General features: G+C 36.6%; 1 protein-coding gene and 1 long non-coding RNA gene across 2 annotated transcripts in view; one reads left to right on the forward strand and one right to left on the reverse strand.

Moving 5' to 3' along the window:
• Window positions 1-19,292, reverse strand: part of chst8 (carbohydrate (N-acetylgalactosamine 4-0) sulfotransferase 8) — a 177,201-nt gene that overhangs the window by 130,195 nt on the left and 27,714 nt on the right. Inside the window, exon 2 of the mRNA XM_028015731.1 lies at window positions 16,433-16,626. Coding sequence (XP_027871532.1) covers window positions 16,433-16,626 — 194 coding nt within the window. The remainder of the gene's footprint in view (window positions 1-16,432; window positions 16,627-19,292) is intronic.
• On the forward strand, window positions 210-18,275 carry LOC114143574 (uncharacterized). The gene is made up of 3 exons (XR_003595277.1): window positions 210-219; window positions 12,258-12,263; window positions 17,919-18,275. It is a non-coding gene; the product is annotated as an uncharacterized LOC114143574 (long non-coding RNA).

The raw sequence follows: 19,292 nt of genomic DNA on the forward strand, positions 1-19,292 counted from the left end.
CTTATTGTTTTGAATTGTACTGTACTGTTTATTATTTACAGCATTATAAATAAAGTCTTATGAAATATTGTCGTCTTACAACTGCTTATATTTCAACTTACCGGGCTTTTCAGACTATGCTCAAGATAAATTCAAACTGAGGCTGTCAAATCTTACACATTTGATCCTCTCTTTCTCATTCTGCTTCAGAGGTGGCTAGAAGACAAAAATTGTACTCCAGTTAGAGTAATACAACAACATAAATTCATCCAAGTAAAAGTAAAAAGTAGCCATCCAAGAAATTTCTTAAGTTAAAGTAAAAAAAAAGTACTTAGTAAAAAGGCCACATAAGTACTAAGTGGTCATAAGATTAGATATTTCAAAATGCAGTCATCAGACAGACAAAAATATAAAGCTTTCTGCAAATCATGGCATTTCAAAGACTAAAATAAAAATTATACAAATAAGTATATTTACAAAATTACAGAATCTAGCAGAAGAAAATATTTTCAGTCTCACAGAACACAGAGTATGCATACATTTTAATCAAGTCAGAATAAAAAAATATGGTATAAAAAAGCAACTATTCCTAAAAGAATTTTTTTCCCCAAAATGTTACTTAAGTAAATGTAACTGTGCAAATGTAAATAGTTACTATCCACATCTGCTCTGCGCAGACAAAACTCGTGCCATTTAAGAAAAGTGGTTGGTCAACAGGGACATTGTTTTCCACAGGATGGCCATTATTGGTCAATCAAGAAGCAGTGGATGTTTGTCTCTTCTCATTTTTTTAATAGCCAGGTCTCCTCACCAATCTCATCCTTGTCTGTGGGCAACACATAAACAGATACACACCGATGCCAACCACTGTCTGTGCCAATGAGCTTGCTTAATGGAGCGTGAAAGTCCCCTGACTGTGTGGAGCATAAACAAAACTTTGCAGTGAGATTGTGGCTGTTCATTGTGGTAGCGTTGTGTCCTGTGAGCAGCCTGCAAGGAGCAGCTTATCCATGATGTACGCCCGCGCATAACTGCATGACCATTGAATAATTTTAAGGATGACCGATTATGCTGGGCATATTCCAACCTAACTATTCCTACCGCTGGCTGGCAGCGCTTGAAGTGATTTAAGACTTTGTCATTTAAATTATACTTATTTATATTCATTTTAATTTGTATAGTGTTTGGCACCATGACTGCTATGTCCATGGCTCTGGCTGTTGTGAGACGGCTCTCACCAATAAACAATATATGCTTTCTAAACAAATCAATAAGAACAATATGAAACATAGTATGTGGTGCACCCCCGTGATAGCTTCCAATTTGGCAGAAGCATGCACCATCTTAAGTTTAAAAATTTCTCGGTTGCAGTTCATACACAGAATATATTTCTACAGCTGTCAAAGAATCCTGGCGTCGACGGTGAGGAGGAAGGAGGAAGAGTGAGCAGTGACTCATCTAGTTTATAATATGATTTTGTAATAAATAACACTACAGACATTAGAGAGTTATTCCTCAGTGTGTTCAGAACAAAAAAAACAGATTTTTGATTTTGTGCTGTGTGTGTACCTCAAGCAAGAAATGAATAAGTACTCAGAACAGAAATACTGTATTTCCTCTCCTGAATGGTGTCAAGAAAATCCGAGCTCATCCCACTTCCCCATGCTGGAGATTTTAGTTTAACAGTAATAATAAATAAAGTTATCTTTAAAATGAATCACTCAAGTGACATCAAGGCCCAACAGTAGACTTAAGTGTCAATAAAGTTAGTTTAACAGTAGTAATAAATAAAGTTATCTTTAAAATGAATCACTCAAGTGACATCAAGGCCCAACAGTAGACTTAAGTGTCAATAAAATAAATCTGGTTGTGTGTGTTGTTTTTGTCTCATGCAAACTTTGCTTTAATTCTACTTTTTTCTATCTAATCATAAGAAATCATAGTCAGTCAGAGAGAGTCATTAAACAGGAAAAGCAGGTTTCCTGGAAAAAGAGGAAGTTTCCAGCCTGCAGATTTATAAAAATAGCTGAGACTATTTCTTAGTTTAAAGCATGAAAGTTTTAAAGAATGAAATCTAAACATTATTAGTAATTGGATAAGATTCAAAGTAAAATACTTATATTAATATTGGTTTAATTGTAATAATACTTACATTTACATTTGTGAGAACACTTACAAGAAAAACAAGTAACTGTAACTTTAGTAGTAAATAATTAGAATCATGTATTATTCTTGGTTTCTTTTCAGAAAAACATTTGTAATAACTCACATTAAGATTATAATAAATATAATTAATAAGTTATAGTTATAAAATTATAAATGAATGCTAAATCAGAGAAGCTAAAGAAAATAAATGTGATATAAATGTGATTTTGACATTGAACTTGAAATGGTGTAAAAGGTTGTAAAACTGCAATTAAACATCACTGATATGTTGGAGGTAGATGGTAGGTGAAAGGTGACAGGAAGGGAAAAAGGGGAACTAACAGGAGAGCAGAGATGATCAGCACCTTATATGGAAACAGGAGGTTGAGCAGCCCTGAGACATTGGCACAGATATCATGACATGATGTCTCTTAAGACAGTGACGGATATGAGATCATCTGTCTAAGCAGACAGATAAACCCTATATAAGGTGGGTGCAAAAGAGGAACCTTTTGTTGGATCCTCCGGGCAGCTTCGAGCCAAGATCGAGATGGACAAAAAACTCTGCAGCTGAAGAAGAGCCGGGGCCACGGAGCCGGAGACTGTCCTGCACATGGAGACCAACCCGTCTGGCCCACAATCTGTGGCTTCGAATCGCACTTCTCTCATCGGCTGGGTTCTGACCCCAAAGACAAAGATGAAGACAAAGACAAGGAAGAAGAACTGGTGCCTTTTTTCCTGCCAGCACCAAGTCCTGTGTGACCTCAGCATCCATGCGGAGAGGAGGCTCATCAGACCTGCGGAGATCCTGGCCTTCGCCGATCAACATCTTCCTCCTGCTGCCACACCTTCTTCATCATCAAGCCAGGTCTGGGGTTCGAAACGCCAAACTCCGTCCGTCTCTCTCAAAGGTTCCCTTTTTTAGTTCTCAGTGTCAGCAGTAGGGAAAGATAGACTAGATGATTGATTTTACTTATTTGATTATTTCTGCTACTGAATTAAGCTGTACTGACCCTTGCAAAAATGCCTTACTAATAAAATATTTAGCATAAAGAAAATCTAAAAGATGTTGTGGACATTCAGTTAATGAGTCACCTTAAAGTTCTTTGATGGTTGTAAAATAGCTGTGATGTTTGATTCTGGAGAGGAAGAGGTGGAAAATGTTTTTAGGTTGCTGGTAGCCCATATTTAAAACCTCATCCTTGGGACTCGCCCGAGTCACTAAAACCTACCTGGTTCAATAACAAATGCAAGTTGTAAAATAGAGAACGAGCGACCGTTAACAGGTGTGCTCTGTGAAACTAGTTGGCTGTAGGCTGCTCAGTCTGGCTAATTCACAGGGGGAAGAAGGGTGGGACACCTGGATGTAGGCCGTCAGATAACCAGGCGAATCGTTTCTCGAAACCAGCTTAAACAGAGTTTACTTCAGTTCTGGACAGGGTAAATCCCAGCAGATTTAGGAAACTCAACGGACCCGTTAGACGGAGAGCTGGTAGCACATCTCCCCTCTCAGAAGAGGAAGTACGAGAGTGAGAGAGTAGAGACAGAAAGGAGGGGGGGGGGGGGGTGTTGCGCAACAACAATGGGCAAAATAACAGATTATCTTTCGATTGTGTATACCCCCCATCTGCAACCTGCACCACATTAATAGACCAATCCAAACTCTGAGGTCTGAAACAAAAATTGACAAACCTTGATACTAGCATTTGAGCATTTTCACTGTAGTCTGGCAGTCTACTTTCAACCTACTGTATGTACGTATGCAAAAAATGCAATTATGCAACAGAGGATGGTTCTCCATCTGACCACAGCAGACAGTTTTGAGGAAATTACTTTTATTGGTTACTTTGATTTGGCCTGCTCTGCTCAGAGAAAAGACAGATGGGTCCACAGGACGACATGGATCACAGAGTACCTGACAGGATGACAAAGTTTGCAGGAACTGCGAATCAGGGAACGTTCTGGGCCACAAAGGCACCAGGCTGTCCATGTTCGTCCCCAATTGTACATGTCAAAAAAAGTTAACTTGTGAGTCAAGAAAAGGAAGACTCAGCAAGGTAAATCAGTCAACCAGTATTTTGTCTGCATGTAATAATCTGTATCTATAGAAATGTTTTGCTGCTTTGCACTGGGAAAGAAATAACTGCTGACTTTGCCATAGAACAGATCAGAGGTTCACAAGTCAGTTTTTTCAAGTTCAAATCAAATGTCAAATTATTAACATTCTCACATTGGATCCGTGCAATGCATTGTGCCTAATATACAAAACTGCTGTAGGGTATAAATGTATACCATTGTTGTTGAAAAATCAAGAAGAAAATCAAGGGAATCAGTTGTATGGTTATTATTATAATTCTGCAAGAAAACAGGTTTGGATGCATAGTATTAGAAGTTCGAAATTGTGAACTTTTAAACCTTTAAATCCTAAATGTTCTGCCTGCCGTCCAGTCAAATTTCCAGTACCATAATTCCGCCACACTTTGCGTTATCTGAAAAATTCCAACGGTTTCTGAAAGGGGAGACGTTGCACTCTCCAGCCAATGTCAGGTTATTATGGTAATTTCACAATCTATTTAACATGTGTTTTTAATTGTATTTCTTGTTACACATTTGTAAAACCGTGTAATAGAAACATGGCTTGGACCACGCTGGCTGACAGCGCTGGTCCTTTATTCACCCTAATTCAGAGGGAACAACAGATCCTTTACTCAAATTATCTGCCCCTACGGGGTTCCTTTCATCTCTGATTATGACACAAAGATAGTTTATGAGGCTTGAGCCACAGACCTTTAGTCATTTTTCAGCCCTTAAATAAGCATACTTGCAAGAGAGTATAGTTCAAATACACAAATCCCACAATTAATACATAAATTAAAGTGTAACTGTATAGTTTTTTTTTTCTTTTTTTCTGCAAAAAGACCTGTCATTTCCATTATCATCTGGTGCCATGACAATCTGTTGTCTTGGCAATTTACTCAAATGCCTTCTGGCAGTAAAGAATTTCATACCAAAAGGCACCATAAGATCTATGGTATCCAAAGACAAAAAAGTCTAAAAAGTTATTTTCTCCGGATGCCAAAAAACAAGTCAGAGTACCTATTCATTGTCAAAACAGTTAACTGGAGGAATCCAATTTTAAACCGACTGACATGATTTTTGACAAAGTATTTCTTTTTCAAATAACTATCTACACTTGCTTTTTCTACAAACAAGAAAATGACATCCTTTACCCTATCAAAGAGATAGGGTAGAATCTAGGTGAAGGCAATTAGCTGCTTGACAGTACCCTTGTTAGAAGGTTGGACCATGTCCAGTTTGGATTGCTTTACTGGCTGCAACATGATGAGAGCTCCCATATCACAGCCTTGTATTCACTGAAGGGTGCATTAGGGTGTAGTGTTGGCAGTAATATCGCTTTTACATTTAGCAATCTGGACTTAGACACAGTGGAGGGACTCCAGAGGCATGCTGACAGAGGGGAGCATCCCATCACTTGTCAGCATTGTCAGGGGGTAATTCCTTATCATCTCAAGTCTATTGGGCGCTATTCATGCCTTTTATCATTTCCATTGGCTTTTCTTTGTGGCTCACATCAGAGAGTGATGGGAGGTCTAGAGGGGATATGTGTATATAAATATGTTGAAAATTGGCTCAGTATGGATTCCTTTGCCCATGCAGACCTTTGTTGGACGCAGACAGAAGTGGCTTTTATGTATCTGCCAGCAGGGCCACAGCTCTTTCCATCAATGGCATGCCATTCAGGAGATAACCATCAGCTGGCGGCCCACTCCACTGACACCACCACTTCCTCCAGCAGTCAGCAGATTACATTTTAGAAGTTGACAGCTTGTTATCACCTTGGATAGTAGGAGGGCTTAATCTTTTGTTCTTTTCTGACTGAGGGAGGGCTGAGGAATCAGCAGCACAGGCCACTGATTCGAGTAACTTCATTCCTTGTGCCCTCTGCAATGACACACATGGTGAATGGGCCACTCTTTTCATTTTCCTCTAAGAGTGTCCATACTTTGTAGAGGGATTACAGTGATGGAAGTCTTAGCCTTCCACAATGATATCCATTCAATGTGTCTCACTGGCTGACAGGGGATGGGTTAAAGTCTGATTTGATAATGAGCACAGCGGATTCAGTCTGCGGGGATAGATCGCTGCTCCTGAAGCAAGGATTATCCTTCAGGAACAATCATATGGAATCCCTTTCAGAACAATAACCATGACTCTAACAGAGGAGAAGAATGGCATAGTTGTCATACAATAATAGTCCATACATCTAAACTGAGAGAAAAACTTTAAAAATCTTTTTTTTCTTTTTTTTTACAAAACTTCAGTGCACAAAAACTAACTTGCCAAAATAGGTTTGAGAACAGATGTTATCTGGAACAAGACAAATGTCATTGGTGCCACCAGAGAACATGTTTAATTGGGTAAGTTAAAGGATTTCAAACGATAAATTCTTAATTACTATATTCAGAAGTACAGTAGATATACCTTATTTAAATGTCACAAATATTGTACTTCAAAATTTTAAATTTTCCTATGCATGAATTTACCTCTGGAATAAAAAAAAACAATTACTATGATAAATAAATATTTTTACTTCATTGTCAAAGCATTTGTCTTCAACACTAAAAGATTTACACGGAAGGTAGCCATCACAACTAAGCAAAACATTATGACCTTATAGACAGCTAGATAGACGGATAACAATATCAAAATTTCTGACATTTAAACCATGAAGTCCACAAATTGCTGAAGCTGTTCATTGCTATCCGACTTGTTTTTCTAGCACATCTAATATATTTTTAACACAGTTAGTGTCTGGAGAACATGAGACCATGTCAACAACTCATTGTTATCCTATACAAGCGATTCCTTAAACTTTTTTGTCTTTGTGAAATTCTACAAAGAGGACCTGCCATGTTCTTCCACACAGAACTGTCCATGTAGTTACAATTTTCAGAGGTGCGTGATGCAGAATATTTGGTCTGTGCAGATGCCACGCAGAGGGGCGTGGTTTCAAAATGACTCAAATTGGCGCCTCGTGGACATAGCCAACATCAAACTTTACTGAAAGTAGGTGGGTGTTGGTGTATCTCAATTTATAATCATGTGAAAACCTTTCATATCATCATTTCGATATATGCCTTCACAAAATAGGACAGCCAATAAAACGTTGCTTAAGAATGATTCTTACGATTGTTTAAGATCATTTAGAGTGGTGTGGGTGAACTTCGTATTCCACCCAAAAGCTTGAACAACACTGCACTTCTTTCAACATCCAGGCACAATTTGATGATGACAGAGTGGCTCAAAGGAAACTCCACACACCTTAACACTTCTAAACTTCTAGTCAGTCAACATCTAATGTGTTGGAGTTAATAACAGAAGTTAAAACAATAAACATTGGTTTTTGGCATATATCTGATCCATTTACAAATTAAAGCCAGAGAAAACTACAGAACAAATGATTTTATCGTTCTACAACAACCACAGAAAACTAAAAAATGTAAAGATAATAAAGCCTAAAAATGCAATATTTTATTAGAATGTTTAACGAACACTATGATTATATTATATAATATAATTATGTAACCCTATATGCATTCTTGTAAAACCTTCCTTCACTGACGGTATAATGACTTCAGCAACCTTGAACAATGGCATTTATTATCACTCCTTTGCTTTTTAGGCTGCAAGATATTTCCTTTGTGAGAGCAGTGGTTATATAACCTCTTATACTCCTCCCATTCTATCTTTGTTTCTCCTCCAATCTGTAGTATTCCCACACCACTTGAAGATGTCTGCAATGCTAAAACTTTCAGCACTTTTTTCCTGAAATTAGTTTTTTGATCTGTTAGCAGCTTTAAATCCAAGACTTCTAAGCGAAACATTATGTTTGATATTAGCAGACTCACATGGATGCTGTGATAACATTGGAAAAATCATAAAGCTTATGCAACACACCACTGCTGTCTGATGAAATCAGCTCTGCCGTCAAAGTTTTGCTATGCAGACAAGCATACAGATAAATGATATCTCCACCAACTTTCAGGAAAGCTTTCAGGCTGGTAGAAATGATTGATTTGCTTCTTTACTCTGTACACTCGAGTAAAATTTTGTGTCACTTTAAAATAATTTCAGCAAACTTCTAACTTTCATGAAATGCCAGCTCTGATAGTGGTGGTTGAAAGCATTTTTTAACCTCCTTTAAACAAATTTACTGTTTATGTATCACTGCCACCACAAAAAACATTACCAGGATAAAATCAACAGACTATGGCACTTCTGCCAGAAGAGGGAGCTTCAATGAGAAGGAGATAAGAGGAGCATATGACATGAGGTTAAAAGAATTTCAGAAAAGTTGTATTGCTAGGTATTGAACTATTTAGTGATTGTTCAAAAAGGAGACAAAGAGAGTGCTAGCTTACTTACAGTGCAAGTCAAGCTGCAACTATTTTAGCTTTCTATTGTAGATTTTAGAGAGAAAAATGTCACTTTTCTAAAGTTATGTTCTCCTTCTGCACTAAATTTCTCAGGGGGGTTTTTTATGTCTTTTCTATTGGACATAAATATTTTTCACATAGAGGTCAGATTTAAGAGAATGAATTCACGCTGTGTCAATGAAGACCAGTCATTGAGCTCTGCTTCAGTGTCATATGTGAACTAAAGATTTTATTTTGGCCTATTTATAAGGCAGTTCCCAGCTTGCGTCTCATATACACCTACTTAGTTTATTATATTACTTAGACATAGAGACCCCAGCAGTCATACAAAATGCCTTAGTTGGCAATGGAAAAGAATGAGAGCACCACAAGGCAATATTTGTGATCATTGCGTACAAAGAGTTTTTTTTTTTTAATCAATCTCACTGTTGGATCCACCTTGTGTCTGGGCTCATTATGTTCTATTTCCTTTGGAGTTTAAAAGGCTTCCCAGCATGGTGTTTTGGAAAAGGGCAACCTGAAAGTCCCAGCACCACCAGCAGGATGGGATCTGCATCTTCAGCACTGACCGTATTATAAAATATCACAGAATATACTTTCCTTCCTAACTTAACGATTCTTTTTTTCCACATCATTTCTCTTCCTACAAAGTATTATTTAGGTTATCTCATTTATATTTTGATATTATTTTAACAGTACAATTGCTGTAAATTCAGCTGGGCACTCATTCCAAAAATCGTACTCCAAGGGAAAAATTGAGATTTTTTTGTTTTTAAAGCTTTTTGAGCTTCTCCCTACTATTGTTGGGATTTTTTTCCCCCTCCTAACCTTAGCCAGACTTGGAATGTGGAAAATAAAATCTGTTTCAGAATATGTTGGCAGGATCAGATGGGAGGGTAAACAGATTAGGTTGCAGGGCTCCCATGGCACAACCCCCAGCATTAATGTTAATGGAAAACCACACAACCTTTCTGTTGCCTCTGAGCAGCTCCATTTTATATCCAATTGGCATGACCTAGGTCTGGAGGAAGCTCAGGAGACAGTGATGCAGACACCTGATAACAATGAATTCAATTTTTTTCTTTTTCAGTGCAACCATGGTGTCAATAGAAAAGGTTTCCCTGCCACCTGAGGTGACCATAGAAAGAAACTCACTGTGTGATGGTAGTTTGTTGTAATTGGGACTGGGTTACACTACAAATACAAAATACCATATATATGATCCCAACAATTACAGCAAAGCTCTTCTTACTGGCTTTTTTGTGCCAACAGGTTTAGAATTGCATTTAAAGTTTTACAAAATAATGTAATTGGATTTCTTTAACCAGGTATTATTTCCTACATGTTTTCATTCTTTGTGCTCTGGGAGAACCACAACAACCTGTGCCAGAGCAACACAAGCAACCTTTGTTAGTGAAGCTTTACCCACACAATGAAAGGAGAAATAAAAACAGGCAAACTAAAACCGACAGAGATCCACTAACATTCACTGGTCGACTTTCTTATGAGTGAAGTGGTGACCTGTTGCAGCGGAGGCCATCAGCACAGTCTAATTACATTAAGAGACAGCTTAATTGGAAGATGCAAACAGAACAGGCTTAAGGGATTACTGGACCTCTGACAGAGAGATCAAATTTTTCCTTCATGCATAAAACCCAGTTCCTTGAACAGTTGATGTGGACAGAGGTTAGTGGGGAGATAGCAGAGACATTCTGATAGGGTTTATGCCTGTTTTTCTCTGTAAAGGCCCAGTTTAGCTGTGCATCTAGAGACAAATGTAAATATATTAGTAGATAATATCCAAATAAAATAGAATAAAGTTTGTGCTTGTAATATGGCAAATGAAAATGCTCAAGGGATATGAAAACTTTTCCAAGTCACTGAATGAGTTTAATGTAATGAACATGAACGATCTGTCAGATTCCTCTAAAAAACAAAACATGAACCACATTCATGCCTTTGATTCTCTCCAGTTGTGAGATAATGAATTTCACATTTCTGCTGAGTGGAAAGTGACACCTAAATCCGATGCTACATAATAAAATGTTTATGTAACATTAGTCTGGTGATACAGCCTCTATTTCATAGAGATCTGACCCATTTAGTTCCCTTTACAATTTATTGAAGGAGTGCCATAATGGAGTTTAAATGAATGTAAAACTACAGTAAATCCTGTATGTATAATTAATTTAGCTGTAATTCTGCTTTACAATATTCATTTAGTGAATTGAAGGTTTACGAAGCCTTAGGCTTTACAAACAACCCACCCTTCAGATACAAAAGACATCAGGCATGCGGTGCAACACAAAATGAATATAATTATTGAAGATAACATCTCACCAGAAGGCTGTTTTAAACATTGGCTCTAGCTATTAGGTCAAAGAGAAAAGTAGGCTAGAGCACGTTTTAGATGTATTACAAGTTGAGATATCGTAACAACATGTTACATTTTTATCGGGCCTGTGAAGTTTCTCTAAATACTGTTTAAAAGTCAAAGCAGTTAAACACTTCTCCTCACTGTTATTGCAGATTTTGCTGATATGATTTTCAACATACAAATTTTAGTGTGAGACAAGGAAGAGTGATTGTGTGTAATAAATCCTAAATTTCCTGTATAAACCTGAAGGTGTTTCAGAAACTGATTTGACTGTCACTTTTGAGTGAATACATGCAACAATTTTTGGTTTCATAAGAGGAAATCAAGAGTCTCAAAATCTCTAAATAAACTTATTGACGTGATTCTGGTTTTGCCTGCTGCTTTTGTTTACGTTCTTCATTACTACATCTTCTGACATATCCAGAAGTACATACATATACAGTATATATATATATATATATATATATATATATATATATATATATATATATATATTCTTGTTCCGTTTTTATCTATTAAGGGATAGGTTGTAACAATACAAATAAAATAACAATACAAATGAGAGAAAGCAGAGGATGTTCTTTAGTCTTCACAATTGGATGTCTTCCTAACATCATGCAGACCTATTTTAATAATATCATCTGCAGATATGACATTTAAAAAAATGTCTAAACAATGTTCTCAAATAATACTAAGAAGGCTGTCTGCAGTTTTAGATCATGGTATTGTAAACATGAATAAATAGAACATTTCCAATGACTCTTTATGTCATCAGCAATGGTGTATTTTGAGCTAACATTCAGCCAGATTGAATAATCTGGAAATGAGTCATTCTAGCAGCATTGTTTGTTTCTGGATAATATTTATCAATGGATTAGCAGAATATTTACTACGTGAGTCAAATCTCAGTTGTTTCTGTTTGATTGTTACTGGCACTGATTGCACCTTCTGTGCTGTACATCATCTCCTTCTACTGTCAAATTGGCTTTCTGACAGCATGTCACTGGTGACACAGATAATGCACCTCAAAGGTGTGTTGGAAGCAAGAGAAGTGCTATGGATGAGTCATTAGATATAATTCAAGTAAATTTAAAGTAAATATATGAAAAAGGATTGTAGTGTCAAGGCATAATGAACTGCTAATATGGGATACTTTTTGCAATGCACTTCAAAGTTTGCATATAGCAGAAAGAACTTTCTTTCTACTAAGCGCACGTTTTCTTCTCTCCTCCTTTTGTGAACAGTTCTGTGCTGGGCCACGTGAGATGACAAACATACCGAGCTTCTACTCCCTACAGCAGCTGGTCATCATTCCCAAAGCCATATGCAAAACAAAAAAACAAGAAAAAGAAAAAAATGTCCAGTGCTGCAAATTTATCCAAAACGCTCTGTGAGAAAGTGGCTGCTGCTCCTGCAATTGTCCTCAAACAATTATTGAGCAAAGATCAGGGGATGACTCGTGGCTTTTAAAGAGCAGTTTTTCCAACTACAATAATACAGGCCATCTAATGCAGGGGATACAAGACAGACTCTCAGAAACAAACCAAATAAAGAGCTAGAGAAAGAACGGAAGGCAGATAAAAGCTGACACCCAATGTATTAGAACTCAGCTCTATTAGATATGAGCTTCTGCAAGGGTGAAACACCACAGCTTAAGGCAAAATACTGCTTGCTCATTGTGCTTCAGAGAGTGAGGCTGTGAAAGCAGTGTTGCCAATGCCTTCTTTATACAGCACACAGTCCCTCATGCATGATTTAGGAAAGTGAAACTCTCACTTTAATATTAAAGTAGGAGTGAAGTAGAAGAAACAAAAGGATGTGATAAGGAAGCAAATCTCATTAAAAACTGATAATATATCTTTGGAAAAAAATTAGCTAGCAGTCAAATGAGAAAAAATAACTAATTTGCATCCAAAGAATAATTTCACAGCTTTATTTTTTTTTTTGCAATTTGATCAGAATTACTTTAGATTTAACTTTAATGTAGGTTTTTTTTCTGCACAGTGGTACAGCTGGTAGCACCTCCTTTCTGAAAACAGTAAGGAGTTAGAGGCCCAGCATTAGCACTGTGTGTGCGTGGGTACTCTGGTTTCATCAGTCCAAACAACATGACTTTTAGTTTAACTGGTGTTTCTCAGGTATGCATGTGCATGGTTTTGTGTCGAGTCTTTTTTAAAGGGCTGACCCCTTTCCAGGAATATACTTGTCTTGTGTGATTAGATATAATCTTTTTGAGCAGGTTACGAGTACAATGCTACTACTACTTAAATAGTTTAGATCATTTCATAATAATTACCTCCAGTTTTTCAGCTTCCTGCTTCCACTTTGGATTTATGCAAGAAATTACATTTTTATATTTTTGCAGATATGTTGCAGATACTCAGTGGGTGTGAATGGGTCTTCAGCATATTAGGATGAACTTGGCTTGGTGTTTCCACTCTAAAGCTGCAGTGCCTCAGTCTTTCATGAGTTCAGAGAGTGAATCTCTGAATCCCATTGCACCATACAGCTTTGCTTTGAATTTTCCTCCACCAATGTTTCACTCATGCCTGCATTACAGTAGTACTGAGTTACTGCTTGACATACTTCAATCTGTTATTTGGGCTGTAAATTAAATACAGGTTAGTTTTAACCTAACCTGTAGCATAAGATTCAGTAACTTAAAAGGCTCAACAAGCTGATAAAGAAGGCTGGCTATGTTTTGGGACTGCTCTGGAACCTATGAAGATGATTGTGCAAAGAAGAATTCTTTATAAAATGAAGAAAATTATGGACAACCCTAAACATCAGGCTGTCATGAAAAACATATTATCTTCAGTTAGAGGTTTCTTCACAACCTCTAACTGTAAAATAGACAATTACAGGAGACCTTTCCTGCCCGTAGCCATCACCATCTATAACAACTCTTGTACATTGCTTGTGACACATATAATGAGTTACAACAATGTTACTTTCCCTTTGGGATTAATAAAGTATTTTTGAGCTGAATTGAATTAGTTTTCTGCCTTTACTTTGAGTTTGCTGGTAAAATTGGGGGCTTGCCTGAGATGAGAGCTTGAGATGATTGGCATCAGCCACTGTTTTAAACAGAAGAAAATGCTTATGGTAATTTTAGATTTAGGAAGGTAAAATCCCTCAAATACTTTGCTTAACTTTGTAGTAAGTCTTTGGATCCAGATCTGAACGTTGGTTTTCATCAGCAGAGCTGTAATCCACACTTCCATATTAGTGAGTTATTTTCCATCACTTCAATTCTGACCAAAATTATAAACCGGAGCTTACCTTCCAGATGTTTTATTATTCAAACAGCACAGAGAAAACAAAACGCATATCTACTTGATCTAATCATGGTATGTTTCCTCCAACCAACTATCTGTTATTATATCAAAGTTGTCACCTCTTTTAGTTTCTTACATAATAGTAATTTGTCTTGCAGGGTGCCTGGTGTGTGTTTTTGGGTCTTTGCTATATTTGTGTTCTTGTAATAGCTCCACTTTTTTGGGGGGAGGCAAAATTGGACCTGAAAGCTTGTGCTGATCGAGTGAATATTAAAGGGTTGGGGAGATTGCACTCTGGATAAGTGGCTCTTGTTGCCGTAGAGTGTGACACTGTTCCTCTTTGTAATGATTCACAGTGCTCTTGACACATGATATTGTAGATATTCAGAGGATTGCTGGTTTTATGCTGGTGAGAATTTTATCTCCAGGAAAAACTGTTTGATGCGTTTCTCAGCTGTTGCTTTACAACATATAAATTCAGTAAAGCTAGCTGATTCCATAATTTAATGTAATTTCTGTGTAATTTTGGGTAAAAGGGATTGTTTTTCATAAAGGGTTTAAGTATTAAAGTAGACACAAGCGAAGAGGCACGGAAATAATGCTTTATTTCATTTAGCTGAAAGTGTTGTTGCAAAGCCAAAGATGTGCATAAGCTCATAGCTGATCTCTTTTTTCTAAGACATGAACCAGCTTAGTTTTACACATCCATTATGGCTGCTTAAAGCCCCAATCGATTTAGTGCTGGGAGTCAAACAGGGTGAGGCTGTGTCACAATTTTAGGATGAAGTTTTCCCCATTTAGAAATTAAATCTGGAAATAACTTTGAATAGAAAAAGACACATTTCATGTTAGACAGTTTTTATAAATCTTCCTAACATTCCTGAAGTAAGTCAGGTAATGCAGTGATTAATGTCATCACTCCGCCCACATTCGTTCTGATTGGACTGTTTTATTTTAAACATATATTTTCTCAAACCTGTTACAAAACTTGTGATGCCTTTAGAAAAGTTCCATATATTTTGAGTTTATTTTCTATCTTTTATAAACTCAAGTAAAGTCACTGGCACATGCTGTATCTATAAAAAAAAAATCCATGGTGTTTTTGAAATATTTACAGGGTAACATTTTGGATCCTAACGCTTTTAGTGTTCGCCACACTTTTTATTCAGACAATCTGACAGTATAAGCCTTGTTGAAGCTGTATTTTGACTCACTCTATTTACTCCCAAAATTGTTAGCTGATCTTGTGAAGGTATTTGAATCTAAAGGTTACACATCATAGATTTGTTTTGTTTTCAAGCCAACACCAATTACTCCTCTTTTATAATTAAAAGTTAATACAAAACATGAACTGTGCAGAAGTTTAAATTGGGATTTGTCTGAAACAAAATGCTGTGAATACTTAACCAGTCACTATCTAACAAAAACAAAACTCCACCTATGGTACAGGGTCTATCAAAAAGTATGCACTACCTCGCTATCACGGCTGCTGTTTGGGGTTTTTGGAAAAGGATCCAGCTGTGGAAACACACCTAAGTTCCAGAAGATTTGCCTTCAGGTTTTGTTAACAATTTCAAACATACCTATCAATTTCTATAGCTATAAAAATCCTAAATATAATTTTTAGTTCTAAACCTCTACAAAAAGATCTAAAACCAGTTCTGAACGCTGTTATGTTTTTTCTTGTCTGCTTTATACATCCTTTCCATAGAGCAATGGACATCATGGAGATCTTTAAGATGAGCAGGATGTAAACTATCAACATGAGCCAATAAAGGGTCTGAGTGTTTCCGAGTTGTAAATTTGTAGGAGACAACACAACAGATTAGTTATGATGGATTATAAGGCGCTGAGATCATGGACATCAGACATCCTGCCATATTTTCCTCTCTCACAATTACATAAACATTGTTGAATAGGCATTTTGTGCGTTTCTAAGTGTCTGCATACCAAACCTACACACAGATTAAAGTTATGCAAGGAAACATCTGTGTAATTGAAATAAAGTATATATTTCAAGCTCAGCTTTATAAGCTTTTTTCAACAGACTAGTTTCTATTTGGAAAGTTTATCAGTTTAATCCATCTTCATTAGAATATCGCATCCAGGTGAAATGAGCACTCACAAGATTGATTGTAAGTATTCCTCTACAAACATTCTTATCAAACTTTAACAAAAAAAAAGTAGAGACTAACCAGGGCCTTGCTGTAGGAACATCTCTGATAGGATCTCTAGGTGAAGGAAGAGAAGTGCACCTCCAATGCCAAACAGCAGGATGAACCAAAAGCCACGGGGCATTCTTCGTAGTCGTATCCAAAGGGAATCCATCTCCATCCTTAACTTCATCCACACCATAATGCGGCACAGTATGGTGCGTATATAATAGGTTCTGGGGAAATATTAAAAAAAGAGAGAAATGACTGCTTTTAGATTGTTTTCAGTTTAATCCATCTTTATAACAATGCAAAATAAAGCAGCAGGCATAGAACACAGACCAACATAAATCTGATAAACAGATTTTCTTCAGCTCATACAATGTTCTTGAAGTTTTTCACATTACAAACACAAATGTTATGATAATTTGTTGGGATTTCATTAACAAAACATGATCCATAATTGCTGCACTGACGATTGTAGCCTCTGAATATAAGCTCTACAACTGATACACCTGGTGTCCCCCTTTTCAATCAGTTAGGGAACATCGAGTTTTGCAGTCTTATTGTCAATTTCTTTTTCTTTTTTTTTTATACTAATGACTATATTTAGAAGAAATGAAGCAATTATTATTTGGGTAATTAATTTTCTTATTGTACATTATACAATCATATTAATTTCATGCAACCCTGAAATTACACCTTTGAGATCCGCAGTATTCAGTTCAGTTTATTTATTCAGTGACAGTTAACAAGACATGTCACAAAAAGACACCTTGCAAGAAAAAAAAACAATTCAGTTCAGTCACAAAGTTTAAATTGATCCTAGTTATCAAACAATGCACTCAAGTTTGTTTTAATATTCAAATTGGTTAAAAGGTTTCCTATAAGAAAAGCTAGCAGAACAAATGCCAGAAACAACAACTTAATGAATTTAGCTGGTTCAACAGTCAAGCTGCACTATACAAATTCTAAGCTCTCAGAAAGAGTCACAGTACAATTATTTCATAAAAAAGTAACACTTTGTTCTTGTACTCACAGGTGGAAGTGTGACGGATTAAAGTAGTTATAGGTTTCCAATTTGTAGGTAACTCTACATCCTATTTCACTTGTTTTTTACTGACACTATTATTCATAATTGAATAATAGTGAAGTCAATCTGTATGAAAACTGTGAGCAAATGCTTCTGGCTCAAGGTTTTACAACACTTCACAGGTTCATTAAATCTTTGTTTACAAGACTCACGTTGAACTTTTCAAGAAATAAAACATGTCTTGATGTTAAAACTAATAAAACATGATTGCAATAGAAACCTTAAAGAACATAAATATTTTCCATTTGCGTTTCCATTGTGGAAATCACATGATGTAGTGTGGGGAAAACACTATATAATACAGTACATAAGGTGGGAGTTGTGGGTGATGTGTTTCCCAATGTGAAACATGTGGAAGTTCTATTTTGTGGCTAAGCATTTTACCACATGTGAAATGTTTTCTAATGTTTCACAAATACAAATTATATGGCCTAGTGTTACGGCCCTGGGCCTTATGGGTTGGGTTGCAGGTGTCTTGTTGTCTGTCTTTGTGCTCCTCCCCTTTACAGGTGCTGCTGATTTTATTCATTTGGAGCACAGAGCATTTAAACCTGGCTGTCTCCACCTTCTGGGTCGCCTTCAGCGTCCACTCTGCCTTGATGCTTGTGGTGTTTTGTTGCCAGGCCTCAGCTCCCCTCCTTTTACACATTTGAGTTTGTCTTTGTTTTTGCACTTCAGCAATTCCATATGCACTCATACACCACATCCAAGCATTTGCATTACACCACTGATACTGACATCCTCAATCCATTGTTGTTTGTGTTAATAAACATTCCTTTTTATGCACTTTAATCCCTGCATGGTCTCCCGTTATTGTTATGACCTTGAGCCAGTCGTAACAATTGGGGGCTCTTTCAAACGGTTTTGTGAGTTATGTTTGGTTCGGTAAGTTTGACTTTTTGTCTTACTTTTGGACTGAATTACGTTGTTTGAGCGCTTGTTTCGCGTTGGATGTCTGGCTCGTTAGCGTTACGCTGAGACGCCATTTCTGTGCGTCTAATTGGTGACGGGGGAAGCCCGTTACGTAATTGACCTTATTTGGACTTGTGCGCTCTTGGGGGATATGCAGGTGGTTTGGATAACGTGCTGTGTATTTTGTGATTTTGGAGAGGGATGCTTGTTCCATAGCTTTGATTTTAGCGATATAGGTAAGTGTCAAGTTTTTAATGTGCACTAGTAAAGCGTTTTTGAAAGAATAATAATCTTAGGGTGACACTAAATTTTATATCTTAATATATTTTCAGAGTACATACTAAAGCTGATCAATAAAACTGCTACCGTTTTATCATTTTATTCTAAAATTTAAAAATAAAATATGTAACCATCAATTTTTACAACTGCACTATCTTCTCTCATGCATTATTAGGAAGCCATGTTTAAGATCCTTTGATTTAAAATTGGTTAATTAAGCCAATTTTAAAAAATCATAATTTTTGTCTGCATACATTTAGCTTTTCTGGTCAATATAGTGTTTCAAATTGCAGCAGGACTTTTTGTTTTCCATAAAAAAGTAGTTTACCCTTTGTTCAACCAGTCACTTGTGAGCCAAGTCAGACAATTTATGTCCATCTGTCTTTGTTTTATAAAATCACCTCCAGATTATTACAACATTTTTAGTTCATCTATGAAAATGTTTGTTGGTTTTAGCAGTTATGCATTTACATTATAATTATAGCTTTTACTTACCAGGAAATAACCACTGGCCCTTGTTAAGATAAGGTGAATGGTTAGATCTAATAGTTATGTGGCATATCTAAAATGCAAGCAGTCATTCCTTTCAATATCAAACGGCATATCAGATCCAACTAA

This window comes from Xiphophorus couchianus, chromosome 4 (assembly GCF_001444195.1).
Source record: "Xiphophorus couchianus chromosome 4, X_couchianus-1.0, whole genome shotgun sequence".
Lineage (NCBI taxonomy): Eukaryota > Metazoa > Chordata > Actinopteri > Cyprinodontiformes > Poeciliidae > Xiphophorus > Xiphophorus couchianus.